Raw genomic sequence first — 17,530 nt, forward strand, 5'->3', positions numbered from 1 at the left:
GGAAGTCATGATGCAAAGGGAACTATGACAGGCACAAAAAGAAAACGACTACATGATCTTACTCATACATGGAATCTAAAAAAGTTGAATACACAGAAGCACAGAGTAGAAAAACAGTCACCAGAAGTGGCGAGTTGGGGGAAATGAGAACATGTACAAAGTTGGAGTAATGTAGGATGAACAAGTCCCAGAGACCTAATGTATTAATACAGTGTGATGACCATACTTAAGAATACTGTATTGAATACTGAAACTTTGTTAACAGAGTAGATTTTAGATGTTCTCACGAAAGGAAGGGAGAGAGAGAGACAGAAGGAAGACAGGAAAGAAGAGGAAGAGGGAGGCAGGAAAGGAGCGAGCAAACTGTGAGCAGATGAATGTGTTAATAACTAGCTTGACTGTAGTAACCATTCCACTGTGCGGATGTAAATCAAATTTTTACATTGTCTGTCTCACATATATACAATTTTTATTTTTAAAAATATATTTAAAAAAAGAATCAGGATTCAGCTGGGTGAGAATTCTCTCATATGAACTCTTTATGGGAAAGTGAGAAACATGTTAAAGATGAGGAAAAACTAAGCAGATATTTATTAGGATATGGAAATATTAAGCAGAGTCACAGAAGACACAGTGAGTCTTCTCACGTGAAGAGGAGGCAACAAGTGCTAAGATGGTTAAGTGTACAGTGACCTATCCCAGAATCATCTCATCCCAACGACAACCATGACTTCCCACGAGACAGACTTTGTGATGCACAGCAGGGGCCCCACAGCAGGGGCCAACACATATCCTCTCCGGGCACTGTGTACTTTACAGAACGGTACTTAGCCTCAGAAGCCCAACAAGCCTAAAACCTATAAACAGCCTGAGAAGAAAAGACTAGAACAAAATATGGGAATTCTAATACAATACCAAAACATCAGCAAGGTTTACCAGAATACAAAATAAAGTTACCTGGGTAATCAATCACCATTTGCTGACTTACTTGGGTGAAGACCACTGGCAAAGACAAGAATAAGAAAATGAGCTGCTTATTTAAGATCGGAGATAAAAAAGGTAAGGCAAGAAAAGATTAAGTATTTGGGTGGCAACAAGAAACAACTGTATCAAATCTTTCCAAAAGCAAAAAAGAAAGACTGCACTGAAAATATACTGCCGATTAAAAGCCCTGAATCGTGGAGATTTGGGGGTTGATGCCTAAAAGACTTGAAAAATATAGTAACGTGGCTACCAGAAGAGAAAAAAAAGTTGCCACGAGAGATTTACAGAAATATGGCCTACTTAGATATTTTCGCAGAGGGTTAGAGAAACCATCGAAATGGCTTTCAACTGGACAATAATGGCTCTTAACCCAACTCCTATATTTCAGCCGAAGGTTCAGAAGGTTACAGTTACAACCCAGCTCCAACTAGAAGCCTGGTTTTGACACCTAGAAATGGATTCTATTTCCCTGCCTCCCCTCATCACCAAAAATCAGACACTGAACCAGGCCAATGGCTTTCCTACAGGCTCTGATCTGTGCTAATCACTGAGTCGGATTATAGATCGCATTCAATCAACACATCCAAGCATAAAAAGGTTGAAAAAAAAAAGACCAACTTGTAAAACATCAAGTATTTTGGACTTGTAGATAATAAATCAGGTCTTTGTTTTAATGAATTCAGTTTGCACTAATTGATAACAAAGTGATGTATGAATGAATCCACTGTGCATATGCATCATACACGCTTGTGAGCAAAGACAAACATTTTAGAGGGAAACAAGCAAACACAGCAAGGCATTTATGGCTTTAGGGCAGGCTTGGCCATTAGCAGAGCAATGCTGGCACTCTGCCTAATCTCCGAGTCTTTTGCCTAATCTTGTGAACAAAATAGCCAGGTCCACTCTTCCTCTGGGAAGAAATTCTGTCAAACCAAGTGACAACCTTCAGATTCCATCAATCTGTACCTCTAATGTACTGAGGGATAATACTCCAAAGGCCACATAAACAGAGTTTGATTAATGATCCAGTTCTGCGCAAATGATGTTAAAGTAGAAATATTACTCAAGACAGCTACATCATTACCCCTTTCCATTCCTATAGATAATTAAAACCTTTACTTATATGATTTATACCAGCTTCTGGGAGGCAGAATAATTTCAGATCACTCTTAAGTGTTTCTTAATCCCAACACCAGAACTGAAAGCACACAATTCTACTTACAGTTACGAATGTTAATCCAGTCAATTTTGGAGAAGAAAGGATGACAGCAAAGGCCCTCAAACTTCAGTCTCTCTTTCTGGCCACACAACAAACTCTGGATTAGATCAAGCAATTCACTGCTAACTTTGGGGTCATCTGGAAACTTCAAGAACCGCTATTTCAAAAAAAAAAAATTTTTAATGAAATATTCCCTTAGCAAATCAGCTTCTTGTATCTCAAAGTTAAAAAAGTAGTTCTCAAATAAATAAAACAAAAAAGTAGTTCTCATATATTCAAGTTTCTTTTTTTTTTTTTTTTTAAGAAGGAAGTTTTATGTCCTCTTAACTTTGGACTAAAGGCATGTTCCCAAAGAAAATGTTCTCTTCACATCAATAGGCCTAGCTCCCTTGCAAGGGTTCAATACCCTTCATGACTTGATCTCTGTACCCTCTTCTGTCTCACCTAGCTACACTCCCCACCTCACTCTTTGCCATCCAACAATGATATACTGTTTAAAGCTGCCTGAACAAATCACTCTGTTCTCTATGCTCAGAAGGCCTACCCCAATCCGTGCCCCTCCTTCCCTCCCTACCTCCCACCTCCCTCTTCCACTCCATCACTTCCTCTGCGTGCTCCCCCTGTACTCTGCTTTTGCACATACACACTGTATTTTGATTTCCATGTGATAATGGAGAAAGAAGGCCAAGAGTGCCTTTCTCCTTGCCCATCACTGCAAACTTGGTACCTAACAGTGCCAAGGGCGAGTTACTCATTACTGAATGAATGGATGGAAATGAAGGAAACAGGTGAGACTTAAACGTCATCTCGGGGGAAATTTTAACTCAGGAGGAGACACAAGAATAGCAAGAAATATATGTATGTATTAAGGATACAAAAAGTATATTTTATATAGAAAAATATGTACTAAGCATCCCTGGAAGAAATTGGATGATACACAAAAATCTGTGAAATAAACTCTCTTTTTCCTTTTTGTTGAAACTAAAACATAGATATTTGTCATATCCTTAAAAAACAGGCTAATATAATGACAAATATAGTTTCTATACGATAGCTTTAATTCTACTTTATGTGTTTATTAGTATTTCTATCCATGTCTCTGAATTTTAACCATATTTGACAGCTGGTGGCACTAACAAACAGTATAGCATACCAAGAGCATCTATTTCAAAGCTAGACTGCCTGTGCTATTTTGGGCAAGTTATTTAACCACTCTGTGCTTTGGTTTCCTCATCTGTAAAATGAAAATAATAACAATAATAGCATCTACCTCACAGGATTGCTTGAGGATTAGCCAAATTAATGAACTATATTTCATAAATCCTATGACCCCCATTTTACTCACATTTAACATCACTGTAATCAAAACATTTTATAATCAATAAAATATCCTACATTAATTGGCAGCAGTTTTTCCTTTTTAATGATACCTAAAATGATGACATAGACTTAAAATTACTGGCACCTGAGAGTCAATATAATACAATTAACAAAGCATTTAGAATTTCTTTTGGCACAGAGTAAGTGCTATATAAAGTATTTCCTATTGTTATTATCCGGAACTTCTGGTTTACATTATAAATGTTCATTCACACCATTTTAAAATGACATTTCTCAATATTACCTCAGAATCTAATAAGGGCTCTTTACCTGGAAATTCATGATGTTATTGAAGGTTTTGGCTGAGGTTCCTTCAGTGAATGGGCATCTTCCATAAACCATCTCATAAGCAATAACTCCCACTGACCACCAATCACAGTCTAGGCTATAGGCACCTTTTCCATCCCCATTCATCACAGTCAACACTTCAGGGGCCATGTAATCTGGAGTACCAACCGGGAGTTTGGCATTTACCTGGAAACCCACAAATAAAATGAACACAGCAAATTTTCAATTATCCTCAAATAGATTGCCAGCAGCCACAATTCAGACATAAGCTGATTTGCCTCTGATTACTATTCTCCCAGGCACTTGAACCTTCTGTCAAGTGGCACAGCATCAGGAAATGCAAATGAGTCACTCACTTAAAAAAAAAAAAAAAGCACATAATGTAATCCAAAGGCAAAGGGGCCAGGGTTGCTGATGATATACACTGTTTGATTACACAAATGAGAGTTGGGTACATACCTGGAAAGGAAGATGCCTTTCCTGATACTTCTTATTGATACAACACAACTTCTCTTACTTAGGGAAACAGTAAAATGATAATAACATCTAAAGATGAATCTAAAAGATCAATCTACCCTGTACTGGAAAACTGGCAGCTAGCTGGCAATACAATATCATAACATGTGTTCTATCTCAAGTTCAAATATTTGGAATCAATATTCCTATTCGGCCCACCCACAAGGCAATATACGATAAATAACTTCCACCAGAGGTCAAATGTTATTAATGAGTTCATTTTCCTCACTCCCAACTCCTACTCCTCTGATTCTCTCCCCACTGTTCAGAAACACGGAGCCCTCCAATCCTATGGCACTCAAGCACATGACCTTGACAAAGAAATATCAGGGCAATGTAGCTTTGTCTCTTTATAAAGCTAAACACATTCCATTTAAGGAGCTGTCCTTATTTCTGAGAATTTGTCCTTCTGACTGGTTTATTGTTTAAACATCCTTTGTTTCTTGAAATGATGCTGATGAAAAGGTATGTTTTCTATCTCTCACTCCCACTCCTTCCTAGGCAACCTAGTAAGCTGGCAACCTTTGGGTCTTCAAAATTGTCTTGAAGTTTTATTGAGCCACGAAATCTGAAGTTGAAAGATCACCTCTCTAACCTTCTTCCCTGTTGAACGAGAGGGCCTGATACTGATCACATACTATGTTGACCAGCTGCCCAATAACCCTATATCTAAAAAGGATCCTCTCATATCAGTAGTTACAAGGTACAAAAGAACTCTCCCCCCATTAAAGGGTATTCAGTGCCCCTATTTGAGCTAAGAGATTCTATAGGTGTGACCACACATCTTTAAGGCTGGGCTTTGTATCAAGAAAATCAATTTGCTTTGCTTTGATGTGACTAGAGATTGAGAGGAAGTCAATGTTTAGAGAAAATGTTAGGAATCTCCTTTAACCAGTGATGAAGCCCCAAGCTCTTCCAGCCTGAAACTTTAATCCTGCCCATTCCCAAAGACCCATTGTTAAAGAAAACAAATTCATTCTTCCTACTCTCTCTCTTTTCACCCCTTCCCTCAGGCCCACCACAGGTTTGTTTCAAACCCTAAACCCAGAGAACAGTGTGATATTGTTGTTCTTGAACCAGTCAGCCATTGGGCAATAGCACTTCCATTACAAACACATACTTGGGAAAACTAAATGGTCACACGACCCAAGAAACTCACAGGCCTGTGCTGACAGACCAAAGTGAGGAGAAAGGAGAAAACATTTGGTCTAAGACAGGACAACTTAAGCTTGAGGAACTGTAAGTAGCTTCAGTCAAAAGGCAACCTTGATGTCAGGAAGCCTGAGTCAAGACTTCTGTCTTTTAATGTGTGTGTAACAGAATGATCTCTGTTCATTTCCAAGGCAAACCATTCAATATCACAGTATTCCAAGTCTATGCCCCAACCAGTAACGCTGAAGAAGCTGAAGTTGAACAGTTCTATGAAGACCTACAAGACCTTCTAGAACGAACATCCAAAAAAGATGTCATTTTCATTACAGGGGACTGGAATGCCAAAGTAGGAAGTCAAGAAATACCTGGAGTAACAGGCAAATTTGGACTTGGAGTACAGAATGAAGCAGGGGAAAGGCAGAGTTCTGCCAAGAGAACGCACTGGTCATAGCAAACAACCTCTTCCAACAACACAAGAGAAGACTATACATGCACATCACCAGATGGTCAACACCAAAATCAGATTGATTATATTCTTTGCAGCCAAAGATGGAGAAGCTCTATACAGTCAGCAGAAACAAGACCAGGAGCTGACTGTGGCTCAGTTCATGAACTCCTTATTGCCAAATTCAGACTTAAATTGAAGAAAGTAGGGAAAACCACTAGACCATTCAGGTATGACCTAAATCAAATCCCTTATGACTATACAGTAGAAGTGAGAAATAGATTTAAGGGACTAGATCTGATAGACAGAGTGCCTGATGAACTATGGACAGAGGTTCATGACATTGTACAGGAGGCAGAAATCAAGACCATCCCCAAGAAAAACAAATGCAAAAAAGTAAAATGGCTGTCTGGGGAGGCCTTACAAATAGCTGTGAAAATAAAGGAAGCGAAAAGCAAAGGAGAAAATGAAAGGTATACCCATTTGAATGCAGAGTTCCAAAGAATATCAAGGAGAGATAAGAAAGCCTTCCTTAGCGATCAATGCAAAGAAATAGAGGAAAACAACAGAATGGGAAAGACTAGAGATCTCTTCAAGAAAATTAGATACCAAGGAAATATTTCATGCAAAGATGGGCTCAATAAAGGACAGAAATGGTAGGGACCTAACAGAAGCAGAAGATATTAAGAAGAGGTGGCAAGAATACACAGAAGAACTGTACAAAAAAGATCTTCACAACCCAGATAATCACGATGGTGTGATCACTGACCTAAAGCCAGACATCCTGGAATGTGAAGTCAAGTGGGCCTTAGGAAGCATCTCTACCAACAAAGCTAGTGGAGGCTGATGGAATTCCAGTTGAGCTCTTTCAAATCCTCAAAGATGATGTTGTGAAAGTGCTGCACTCAATATGCCAGCAAATTTGGAAAACTCAGCAGTGGCCACAGGACTAGAAAAGGTCAGTTTTCATTCCAATCCCAAAGAAAGGCAATGCCAAAGAATGCTCAAACTACCGCACAATTGCACTCATCTCACATGCTAGTAAAGTAATGCTCAAAATTCTCCAAGCCAGGCTTCAGCAATATGTGAACCGTGAACTTCCAGATATTCAAGCTGGATTTAGAAAAGGCAGAGGAGCCAGAGATCAAATTGCCAACATCCACTGGATCATCGAAAAAGCAAGAGAGTTCCAGAAAAACATCTATTTCTGCTTTGTTGACTACGCCAAAGCCTTTGACTGTGTGGATCACAATAAACTGTGGAAAATTCTGAAAGAGATGGGAATACCAGACCACCTGACCTGCCTCTTGAGAAACCTGTATGCAGGTCAGGATGCAACAGTTAGAACTGGACATGGAACAACAGACTGGTGCCAAATCGGGAAAACAGTATGTCAAGGCTGTATATTGTCACCCTGCTTATTTAACTTATATGCAGAGTACATCATGCGAAATGCCGGGCTGGGTGAAGCACAAGTTGGAATCAAGATTGCCGGGAGAAATATCAATAACCTCAGATACGCAGATGACACCACCCTTATGGCAGAAAGCAAGAAGAACTAAAGAGCCTCTTGATGAAAGTGAAAGAGGAGAGTGAAAAAGTTGGCTTAAAACTCAACATTCACAAAACTAAGATCATGGCATCTGGTCCCATCACTTCATGGCAAATAGACAGGGAAACAGTGGAAACAGTGACAGACTTCATTTATTGAGGCTCCAAAATCACTGCAGATGGTGACTGCAGCCAGGAAATTAAAAGACACTTACTCCTTGGAAGAAAGCTATGACCAACTTAGACAACATATTAAAAAGCAGATCATTACTTTGCCAAAGGTCCGTCCAGTCAAAGCTATGGTTTTTCCAGTAGTCATGTATGGATGTGAGAGTTGGACTATAAAGAAAGCTGAGCACTGAAGAATTGATGCTTTTGAACTGCGGTGTTGGAGAAGACTTTTGAGAGTCCCTTGGACTGAAAGGAGATCCAACCAGTCCATCCTAAAGGAAATCAGTCCTGAATATTCATTGGAAAGACGGATGCTGAAGCTGAAACTCCAATACTTTGGCATCTGATGCGAAGAACTGACTCATTTGAAAAGCACCTGATGCTGGGAAAGACTGAAGGTGGGTGGAGAAGGGGACGACAGAGGATGAGATGGTTGGATGGCATCACCAACTCGATGGACATGAGTTTGAGTAAACTCCGAGAGTTGGTGATGGACAGGGAGGCCTGGCATGCTGTAGTCCACAGGGTCACAAAGAGTCAGATATGACTGAGTGACTGAACTGGAAATAAATAATATTTTTTAAAGTACTATAAAAAATACATAAAAACAAGAGAAAGAAAACTGTAACATCCTGGTTTGACTAGGTAGTGGTAATTTCACTGTATCGTTGATTACATGCTTACCCTTTATGCCTGGTTATTCTGCAGAACCATTAAAACACAATCCTCAAATATTAATCATTTCTACATATCAGGGTTTATTTTATCATCACATTGGATTGTTTGGGAATATCCAGTTCTCCTTGCTTACAGCTCCCAGGGCTTGGTCACTTGTTCACAACCAGAGTTGAAAGAAAGTTGACCGGGTCATGTTTATCAGCATGACCCAGCAAGAGGTATAAACTGTGAATTCCTCATTTTCAAACAAAGACTTATCAGAGAGCCAGATAACTCTGCAACTGATTTCTGCTCCATAACAGGTAAGTGACTGTATACATTTTATGTCCAATAATTTTGCAAGTTTCCAAAATTTTAAGAAAAATATTCCCTAGCTTTTTTTCTGTACTACTCCTACTACAGTAATTACTATTAACAAAGACTTATAATGACAATTACTTGGGCTTCCCTAATAGCTCAGTTGGTAAAGAATCCACTTGCAATGCAGGAAACCCTGGTTTCATTCCTGGGTCAGAAAATCCCCTGGAGAAGGGATAGGCTACCCACTCCATTATTCTTGGGCTTCCCTTGTGGCTCAGCTAGTAAAGAATCCGCCTACAATGTGAGAGACCCAGGTTCAATATCTGGGTTGGGAAGATCCCCTGGAGAAGGGAAAGGCTACCCACTCCAGAATCCTGGACTGGAGAATTCTGAGGACTGTATAGTTCATGGGGTCAAAAAGAGTCAGGCATGACTGAGAAACTTTCAATTTCAAGGACCACTAAGTTTCCATTTGTTACTGACCTCCAAGTACATTAAACCTATTCAACATGTAATCTCACAATTCCTGATAGGGATTTTGCAAGATCCTTTCACTCTTCTCTGGTGGCAATTCACACCCAGCCAATCTGGGTGAGAAGTTAAAGGTGGGACCATGTACTAGGAGCCCAGCCTGCCTGCAGTACATCATCTAACAAGATCCCAGTTTTACTGAACTTTGATTTTCCCTGTATTGACAGGGAAGAAAGTATACAAGTTCAGGAGCAGGCAATAATCAGATGACCAGGAGACAGAAAAGTCTGTCATATTTTGGAGAGATAGAGGGGGAAGAAAGGGAGGCAAGGGGAAGGAGAGGGAAGAAAAGGAGAGAGATTAACCCAGCAGACTGTTTTAGATTACAAAACTAGCAGATTCTTTAACAAGCAAAAAGCAGACAGAGAGGAAGGTAAGAAAACCCATCTTCTTCCTCCCAATCCCCTTCTCTGAACATGCTTATACAGAAAACTGTTTGAACTTAACTTTCCTCCTCTAGCTGCCCAGGGCACAGATACACACCTGCAGAAGCAGGGGAGGAAATATTCTCACTATGTTGTCCTTCTCATGGAAAAGTAATAAAATCTTTTCACTACTCCATAAATCTCAAAAAGGGTTATCTCCTATGGGTTTCCAACTGCTAAATGGTAGTGATTATCACTTAACATGCTATAATGCTCTTTACTTATAATCTCCTTACAATTGTTTTCATGAGGACTGAGACAGGTAGGAACTGTTAGCTATCTGCCATTCTCTGAGATTCTAATAAGGGGAAGTGGGTGACATCTCTGCTCAACACCCAAACCTCCAGGCAATATGGTCCACCTGTGTTCACTAACAGAAATACCCTCAAGCAACATTCTGACTAAAAAGCTTAAATAAAGACAATGGAAGGTGAGAAACTCAACAGAGCTAAGATTCACAAGTACCCAAAATACATAGACAATATGTGGCAGTGGCAAGGAAAATGATAAATGGATTTGGGATAACATACAATAATTCCAATGAGTGTGTGAGTGAGAGAGAGAGAGAGAGAGAGAGAGAGAGAGAGAGACAGAGAGAGACAGAGAGAGACAGAGAGAGAGTGTGTGTGTGTGTGTGTGTGTGTGTGTATTTGGGAGCGGGGCATGCCATGAGGCATGCAGTATCTTAGTTCCCTGACCAGGGATCAAACTCATAGCCCTCTACGGTGGAAGTACACAGTCCTAACCACTGGACTGCCAGGAAATTTCCAAATTATATTTTATATAGTATATTTTTAATCTAAAAAAACTTTTAAAACCTACTTTAGACCTATAAAACATCCTATTTAAAGGAAACATATTTTACCCACCACCACTGATCAAAAATACAAAAAAAAGTTTTAATTCTATATCTATACTTGACTTGATCTAGACCGCAAATTACTGCTTGTTTATAACAAAAAGGCCTTTGCACTTAAAACAGTGCCAAAAATTCCTCCTCAACTGCTTTACACATTCAGGCTCTAAGAGCACAAAGCTCTGGGGAGAAGATTCTCTAAGAGGAGAGGAGCTACAGCATTTTCAAGTGAGTAAAACTGAGGGTCATTATCTCCTTGACCAAAAAAAATCAGGGTTTGACCACTGAGCTACAAATAAACCTGAGTTCATTTGCTCCTAGGCTGATCACCTGGAAAAGGCGATGGCACCCCACTCCAGTACTCTCGCCTGGAAAATCCCACGGATGGAGAAGCCTGGTGGGCTGCAGTCCATGGGGTCGCCAAGAGTCAGACACGACTGAGCAACTTCCCTTTCACTTTTCACTTTCATGCACTGGAGTAGGAAATGGCAACCCACTCCAGTGTTCTTGCCTGGAGAATCCCAGGGATGGGGGAGCCTGGTGGGCTGCTGTCTATGGGGTCACACAGAGTCGGACACGACTGAAGCAACTTAGCAGCAGCAGACTCATCACCTGAAGGGAATGTTGCTACCATCTGAAGACCTGAAAAAGGCAGTTTGCAGCACTGGAAAACAGAAATCGGAAATGAAAAGCAGTCCCATCTCCACCGAGGGCTCTGAAGAGAGTAACTTCAGATGCAGAGACCTTACTCTGCTTTTTTCTTGTTTGTACTGTGTCTTCATTGTGATACGTGGCCTCTATTTTCTCTAGTTGTGGCACAGGGGCTTCTCTTGCTGTGGTGCACCAGCTCAATTGCCCCACAGCATGTGGGATCTTATATCCCCCACCAAGGATGGAACTGCCGTGTCCCCTGCACTGGAAAATGGATTCTTGACCACTGGACCACCAGGGAAATCCAGGACCTTACTCTTTATTCCCATTTGTTTTCTAAGCAATGACTCTGGATCATGATCCAGTTCTCCAAGTAGGCTTTCTAATCAAACACATATTGCCAGCTCTGTTAAGCCTTCTGATGTTTCTCCATCTATGGCAGAGGTTTTCCACCAAGGGTGATTCTGTCCCCCAGTGAACACTGGGCAATGTCTGGAGTTACTCTGGGTTGTCACAACTGGAGGGGAGGCTACTGGCATCTAGCGGGTAGAGACCAGGGATGCAGCTAAACATCCTACAATATACAGGACAGCCTCCACCACAGAGAATTCTCTCGATCAAAATGCGTGTGGCTCTGACTACATACCCATGCTTCATTTTATTTCTAGATGTCTGAATTTATTAAGATCACTAATGCAAGGCATAGGTTTTTGAATCCCAGATGGTAGAATTTTGTATAATTTAACTTTTTTTCCTGTACTTTAATCCACTAAATCCAACACCTAAGTTTTCATGCCTGTTTCCAAATTATACATAATTTTTGGTGGCTCGGACAGTAAAGAATCTACCTGCAATGCAGAAGACCCAGGTTCAATCCCTGGGTCAAGAAGATCTGTTAGAGAAGGAAATGGCAACCCACTCCAGTACTCTTGTCTGGAAAATTCCATGGAGAGAGGAGCCTGGTGGGCTACAGTCCACAGGGTCACAAAGAGTCAGACACAACTGAGCAACTAACACTTTCACTTTAAAACATAAAATTCTTTGATACTCTCATTATTAATGTAATGATCAAGTAGAAGAGATTATAAGCACATAATCTGAGGGGAGGACAACCAATGCTGAGGCTGAAAAACCCTGACCTCACACAACATAAAGAGCCTATTTTTCCAAGAGCCTGAACCTGAAAGAAGTTACGTCAAATAGGCCTCAAATCTATAGAAGAGGGAGGTGAAACCCTGGAATGCAAAGAGTTAACACAAACTTGAGCCTTTTCCAAATATAATAATACCCACCTGCCCTTTATAAGGACTAAACTCTCAGAGCCAGGGGGTATTTTGAAGAGCAGGCCCCCCTTCATTTCTGCATTTTAACTAGAATCAGTATATTCTGTAGAAAGAATAAAAGCCCAAGTTCCTAAGGATTTGTACAGGTCACCAAGTAATTCAGTTGGGAAATGAGTCTTAAAATCTAAGTCAATTTTCTCTTAGACTTAGCATTTTTTGCATAGTTGACTTGAAAATTTACATTTTAGCATGTGCCAACTTGATGAGGTTTTTAAAATCTAATTTTCTTTTACTTTGTCATCTTTTTCCTAAAGTATTCTCATTCTTGACCTCAATAGCTACCCTCTTGCCTTCCTATTAGCACATGGGATACAGCTTAATAATAATTAACATGTGGAATACAGCTTAATTTTTACCAAAGGTCCAGGACTTAGAATTGACATTTTGAGCACTTGGTTCTTAATGCTTGGTTCAAATGCTCTAGTGATTAATTTTCATTGCACTGCATATGAAGTAGAGGATTTGAGATAAATAAGGTTAAATTTCATCAAAATATTTAAAATGAAAAAGAGAATGTAACAGAAGACAATTAATAAGCAAGGAAAATGAAGGGAAAAACAAAGTATTTCCCCCTTTTTTTTAACCAAACTACAAGAATGTTCCTTAAAATGTTTTGTAGAGTATTAACAGGTATTTTACATAAAAGGGTCTCAGGTCAAGTAAGTCTGGAAAATAGCTCTGTGACCCATCCCCACCCACCCCGCAGAGAAATCATTTCACAGCTGGCAGATGAAAGCTTCAGAGTGTCACTCAACTTTATCCCATATTTTCCAAACTTATGAGGACCTCATAACACTTTGTAGTATAAGTTCTATTAAGTTAACTTATTCTATTTTGTTACCATCTTATTTGAGTTCATTTTAGCAGCTGATCCAAAATCCACCAGCTTGATGTGTCCCGTTCGGTCAATGAGGATGTTCTCGGGCTTGATGTCTCTGTATGGAAATCAAGGCCATAAATTAGTGTTGTCTTCTCCATGCCAATCATCAAGCAACTGCAGACCCAGGATCGTGATTCGGCCAAGAATCTTAGTGTCTACGGTTTTGCCATACAGACCTCCCTACTGATGGACATATGTAATAAGCATTTTAAAAAACAAATTAAAGTAAAAGAAAGAGAAAGAATAGAGGGAGGAAGGGAGGGAGGGGGAGGGAAGCAGAAAAGGAAAGGGAACAAATACCTGTTATTAGATGGATTAGTTCTCCTCAAGACACACATTTCATATTACGAAAACTAAGGCCACAAGACGCTAAGGGGTTTGCTCATGGTCATATGGCTAGTCAATGGGTAAAAAAACCAAACTCTATTCAGGATTTTGTGGTTCCTGGACTAACGAGCATTCCATTCCCACAACATTCTCAGATGCTCATAAAATTTACATTTTAGTGAAGATGTAAAGAAACACTTTCCAATTGAGGATTTGGGAGAACACATTTGTCGATTACTAACAAGCGAGGTAAGAAGACTACATTGTCTTCTGTTTCTGTGTGGTAGGCCACTTCCTTGTGCAAATTAAATTTGGTTTTCCTACCATAGCATCCAAAGAACTTAAGAGCTCCTCTTATTAGGCACATTAACAGATCTGACTAGCAAATGTAAGAACACTCAATTTTAGATCTATTTCATTGTTGAATGGGGAAGCAGAAACAGCTGCCATTTTGCACAATTTGCCTTAAGCCAATTATTGGTGAAGACTGGCTAAAAACTGGATGAAGAATTATTTTGATGCTGAAATCACTCACTCCATTTTAGGAAGTCTTAGGTGATACAGGTAAATTCTCAGTAGACTACCAGAGTCTCACTTACCGATGTACATAGCCCATCTGATGAACGCTGTGGACAGCCAAAATCAGTTCAGCTAGGTAAAACTGAATCATATTTTCATCTAATTGGTCCTCATATCTATTCAAAAGTGACAGCAAATCCCCTCCAGGCTGATATTCCATGACCTGTACAGAATGCCAAAGTTATTCATTCTTCATACCCCCCCCCCCCAAAAAAAGGAAATGTTCTCAATTAGATCCTCGAATACTGCCTGACATGTTATAATTACAATGTCTTCACAAAGCTATGAAGATGTGTGAGACACACTGTAAGTCTCATGAAGGATGAGGTCCCTGCCCTAAGGAAATTACAGCCGTTACCCAAGAGAATCAATACAATAAAGACACCTCCTAAACACCATGCACAGTGTTTGCAAGGCAAGTTTGAAAAGCTGAATTAAATCCACCCACTCACCCACCCACCCAGGTCGACACCCCAGACAGTCCCTAGGATTGATTAGATGCACAGCATAGATGGAGACTCCTGGAGGGCAACAAACCCTCTTTCTGCAAACCTTTCTGCATTCCTCTCAGCACCAGACAGAATATAGAAGGTAGACAATAAACATGATACAATCTTTTCCTTAAACAGTTTGGAAGGTAATCTGACCACTTCTGTTAAAAATTTAACTCTCAAACAAGGGCTCTGTGACAAGCTAGAAGGGTGGGATGGGGAGGGAGGCTGGGGAGGGAGGGGACATGGGCATACATATGGCTGAATCTTGTTGTATGACAGAAAACCACAAAATTCTGTAAAGCAATTATCCAATTTAAAATTTTTTTAACTTTTAAATGTAAATATATACCCTTTGAACCAGTAATTCTATTTCTGACCGTTTACTTCATAGGAATTTGCAACAGTTTGTCAATAAAGAGATTCATTGCAGAATTGTTTGTAATATGGGAAAAAGAAACCCTGGAAATCAAATAGCCATCACTAAGAGACTGCTAAAATATGATACATCTAAACAATAGGTTAAGATGCAGATATTAAAAATGAATGGATGGGACTTCCTTAGAGGTCCAGTGGTTAAGAATTCGCCTTCCAGTGCAGGAGGCGCAAGTTTGATCCCTGGTTGGGAAGCTTAGATCCCACAGGACTTGGAGCCAAAAAACCAAAACAATATTGTAGCAAATTCAATAAAGACTTTAAAAATGGTACACATACCCCAAAAAAAGAAATCTTAAAAAAAAAAATGGATTTGATCTAGTCATTCTGCCATGGAAAGCTACCCATGATAAGTGATGCCCTAAACAGGATACACTAAAACTTTTTGTGATTGAAAAAGTATTTGTTACATTTGTTATTATATACATAGGGGGGAAAAAACTGGAAGAATATAAAGTACAGCCTTAGAGAAAATGTTTCATTAGCAAAAAATGTCTTCCACCTGAAGAAACCAAAATTCTTCCACCTCCTGATAACAAATTGACATTCCAGAGGCTTTAAGGCTCATCCCCAGCAGGTTTCAAGTCTCAGCCCAGTGACTCTCTGCCTTTCAGTTTTGTCCTCTGTAAAATGGGGATAAGACTGTGCCTAGCGCCCACAAGATCCTCCACTACCATTCAAGTCCTTTCCTTGCCCTGAATTCATGGCACTATCCTTTCCACTCCGGCTAGGAGAAGCTGGGATCCATTTTGACCATCTTTGCAATCATGCCAACACTTCCTAAGCTCTCCTTCTGTCCTTTGCTCTGATTTCCCATTTTATCTATATATCTATATATATGTGTGGGTGTGTGTGTGTCTTTCAAGTTGTCTCAAACCCTTTCTGGAAAGAGGCAAGTTCTTAAAAGCTTTTAAAAAACACTAAATTTCTCAAAGGCTTCCCAGGTGGCACTGGTGGTAAAGAACCTGCCTGCCAATTCAGGAGACCTAAGAGATGCGCGTTCGATCCCTGCATCAGGAAGATCCCTTAAAGAACGGCATGGCAACCTACTCCAGTATTCTTGCCTGGAGAATCCCATGGACAGAGGAGCCTGGGAGGTTATAGTCCATATGGTCGCAAAGAATCGGACATGACTGAAGCAACTTAGCACACACGCACACAAATCTCTCAAACCACTGCATTATAGAAGCCAACTACAGGATGTGAATTATCTCCATCCTCCTCCAAATTTCTGTTTGCTTTCAGTCCAGAATTAGAAGAAGGCTCTAGCCAAGTCAGACATGGAGCAGCTGCATATGTCCCCAGAGGCCTCAGGCTGGTCAGTACAGTCTCTGCCCAACACCAGGTCAACAGACACCAGGGACCTCAGGAGGAACCAGGAACTTGCATGTCCTCCCCAAGGGCCCCTCGTCACCTGGCATCTTACACGTAGCAGATACTCAACCAGATACTGGACAATTTGAAAATGAAGTTTCCATTATGAACTAACAAGGACAGCAACACTGAGAATGAGCATCAGCTAAAATGCAGACTTTATTTCCCCCAAATTCTAGGCAGATGTAAGCTGCTTGTCCCAATCCTCGAAGAGCCCGCGGAAGGCACCTGGCTGCCTACTGCTCACCCACACATCCCAACCTGCTTCTCCACACGCTCTGGGCATGTGGGTGAATGTTAATTTTTTTACGTCTGTTTTAAAAATATATACTGCCATTAAAAAGGTCTTAAATATCCACATGCAAAAAAATATTGCAGATAATAACAGAAGTACTCATGCTTTTAGAACCAAAACGTCTTAAAATAGGAACAATGCGTATTTATGACGACATGGTGTACTTACAAATTTTCTGATCTGGCTCTATTAAAGACGTGAAGAAAATAGAATGGATTGCAAGTTTAAGACTGAGAAAGTCAAACACAGAGCAGCTGCTGGCCACTAAGATTCTATCTGTGGAACTTCCCTGGTTGTCCAGTGGCTAAGACTCCACACTCCATTGAAAGGGGCCCAGGTATGTATGATCCCTGGTCAGGGAACTAGATCCCACATGCACTAATTAAGAGCTCAAGTGCTGCAACTAAAGATCCTGCATGCTGCAACTAAGATCTGACACAGCCAAATAAATATTTAAACAAAAGAAAATTCTATCTGTAATGACAATGAAAAGTAGTTCAGACAATCAGAACCATCTCTTAGAAAGGCAAAAACATATGTAAGCTTTGCTTCTATTCAGAAAATCCAAATTCCTGAGCTGAAAATCCCTGCCCAAATTAGATTAGTCTTTTCTACTGGTCAAACAACTTTCCATTTCTTGAAAACGGCTCATTAAGAAA

At 40.2% G+C, this 17,530-nt stretch overlaps 1 protein-coding gene across 9 annotated transcripts in view; it reads right to left on the minus strand.

Annotated features, from left to right (window-relative positions):
* CIT (citron rho-interacting serine/threonine kinase) overlaps positions 1-17,530 on the minus strand; it is a 175,324-nt gene that overhangs the window by 123,333 nt on the left and 34,461 nt on the right. For 8 of the 9 annotated variants that reach the window (XM_027566756.1, XM_027566755.1, XM_027566754.1 and 5 more), the window contains exons 6-9: positions 14,297-14,439; positions 13,332-13,425; positions 3,854-4,057; positions 2,207-2,360 (exon numbers count right to left, since the gene is read on the minus strand). In XM_027566756.1, coding sequence (XP_027422557.1) covers positions 2,207-2,360; positions 3,854-4,057; positions 13,332-13,425; positions 14,297-14,439 — 595 coding nt within the window. Of the gene's footprint in view, positions 1-2,206; positions 2,361-3,853; positions 4,058-13,331; positions 13,426-14,296; positions 14,440-17,530 lie in introns of those variants that run through there. The other variant, XM_027566757.1, reaches the window with a different exon arrangement.

Source organism: Bos indicus x Bos taurus, chromosome 17 (genome assembly GCF_003369695.1).
Source record: "Bos indicus x Bos taurus breed Angus x Brahman F1 hybrid chromosome 17, Bos_hybrid_MaternalHap_v2.0, whole genome shotgun sequence".
Lineage (NCBI taxonomy): Eukaryota > Metazoa > Chordata > Mammalia > Artiodactyla > Bovidae > Bos > Bos indicus x Bos taurus.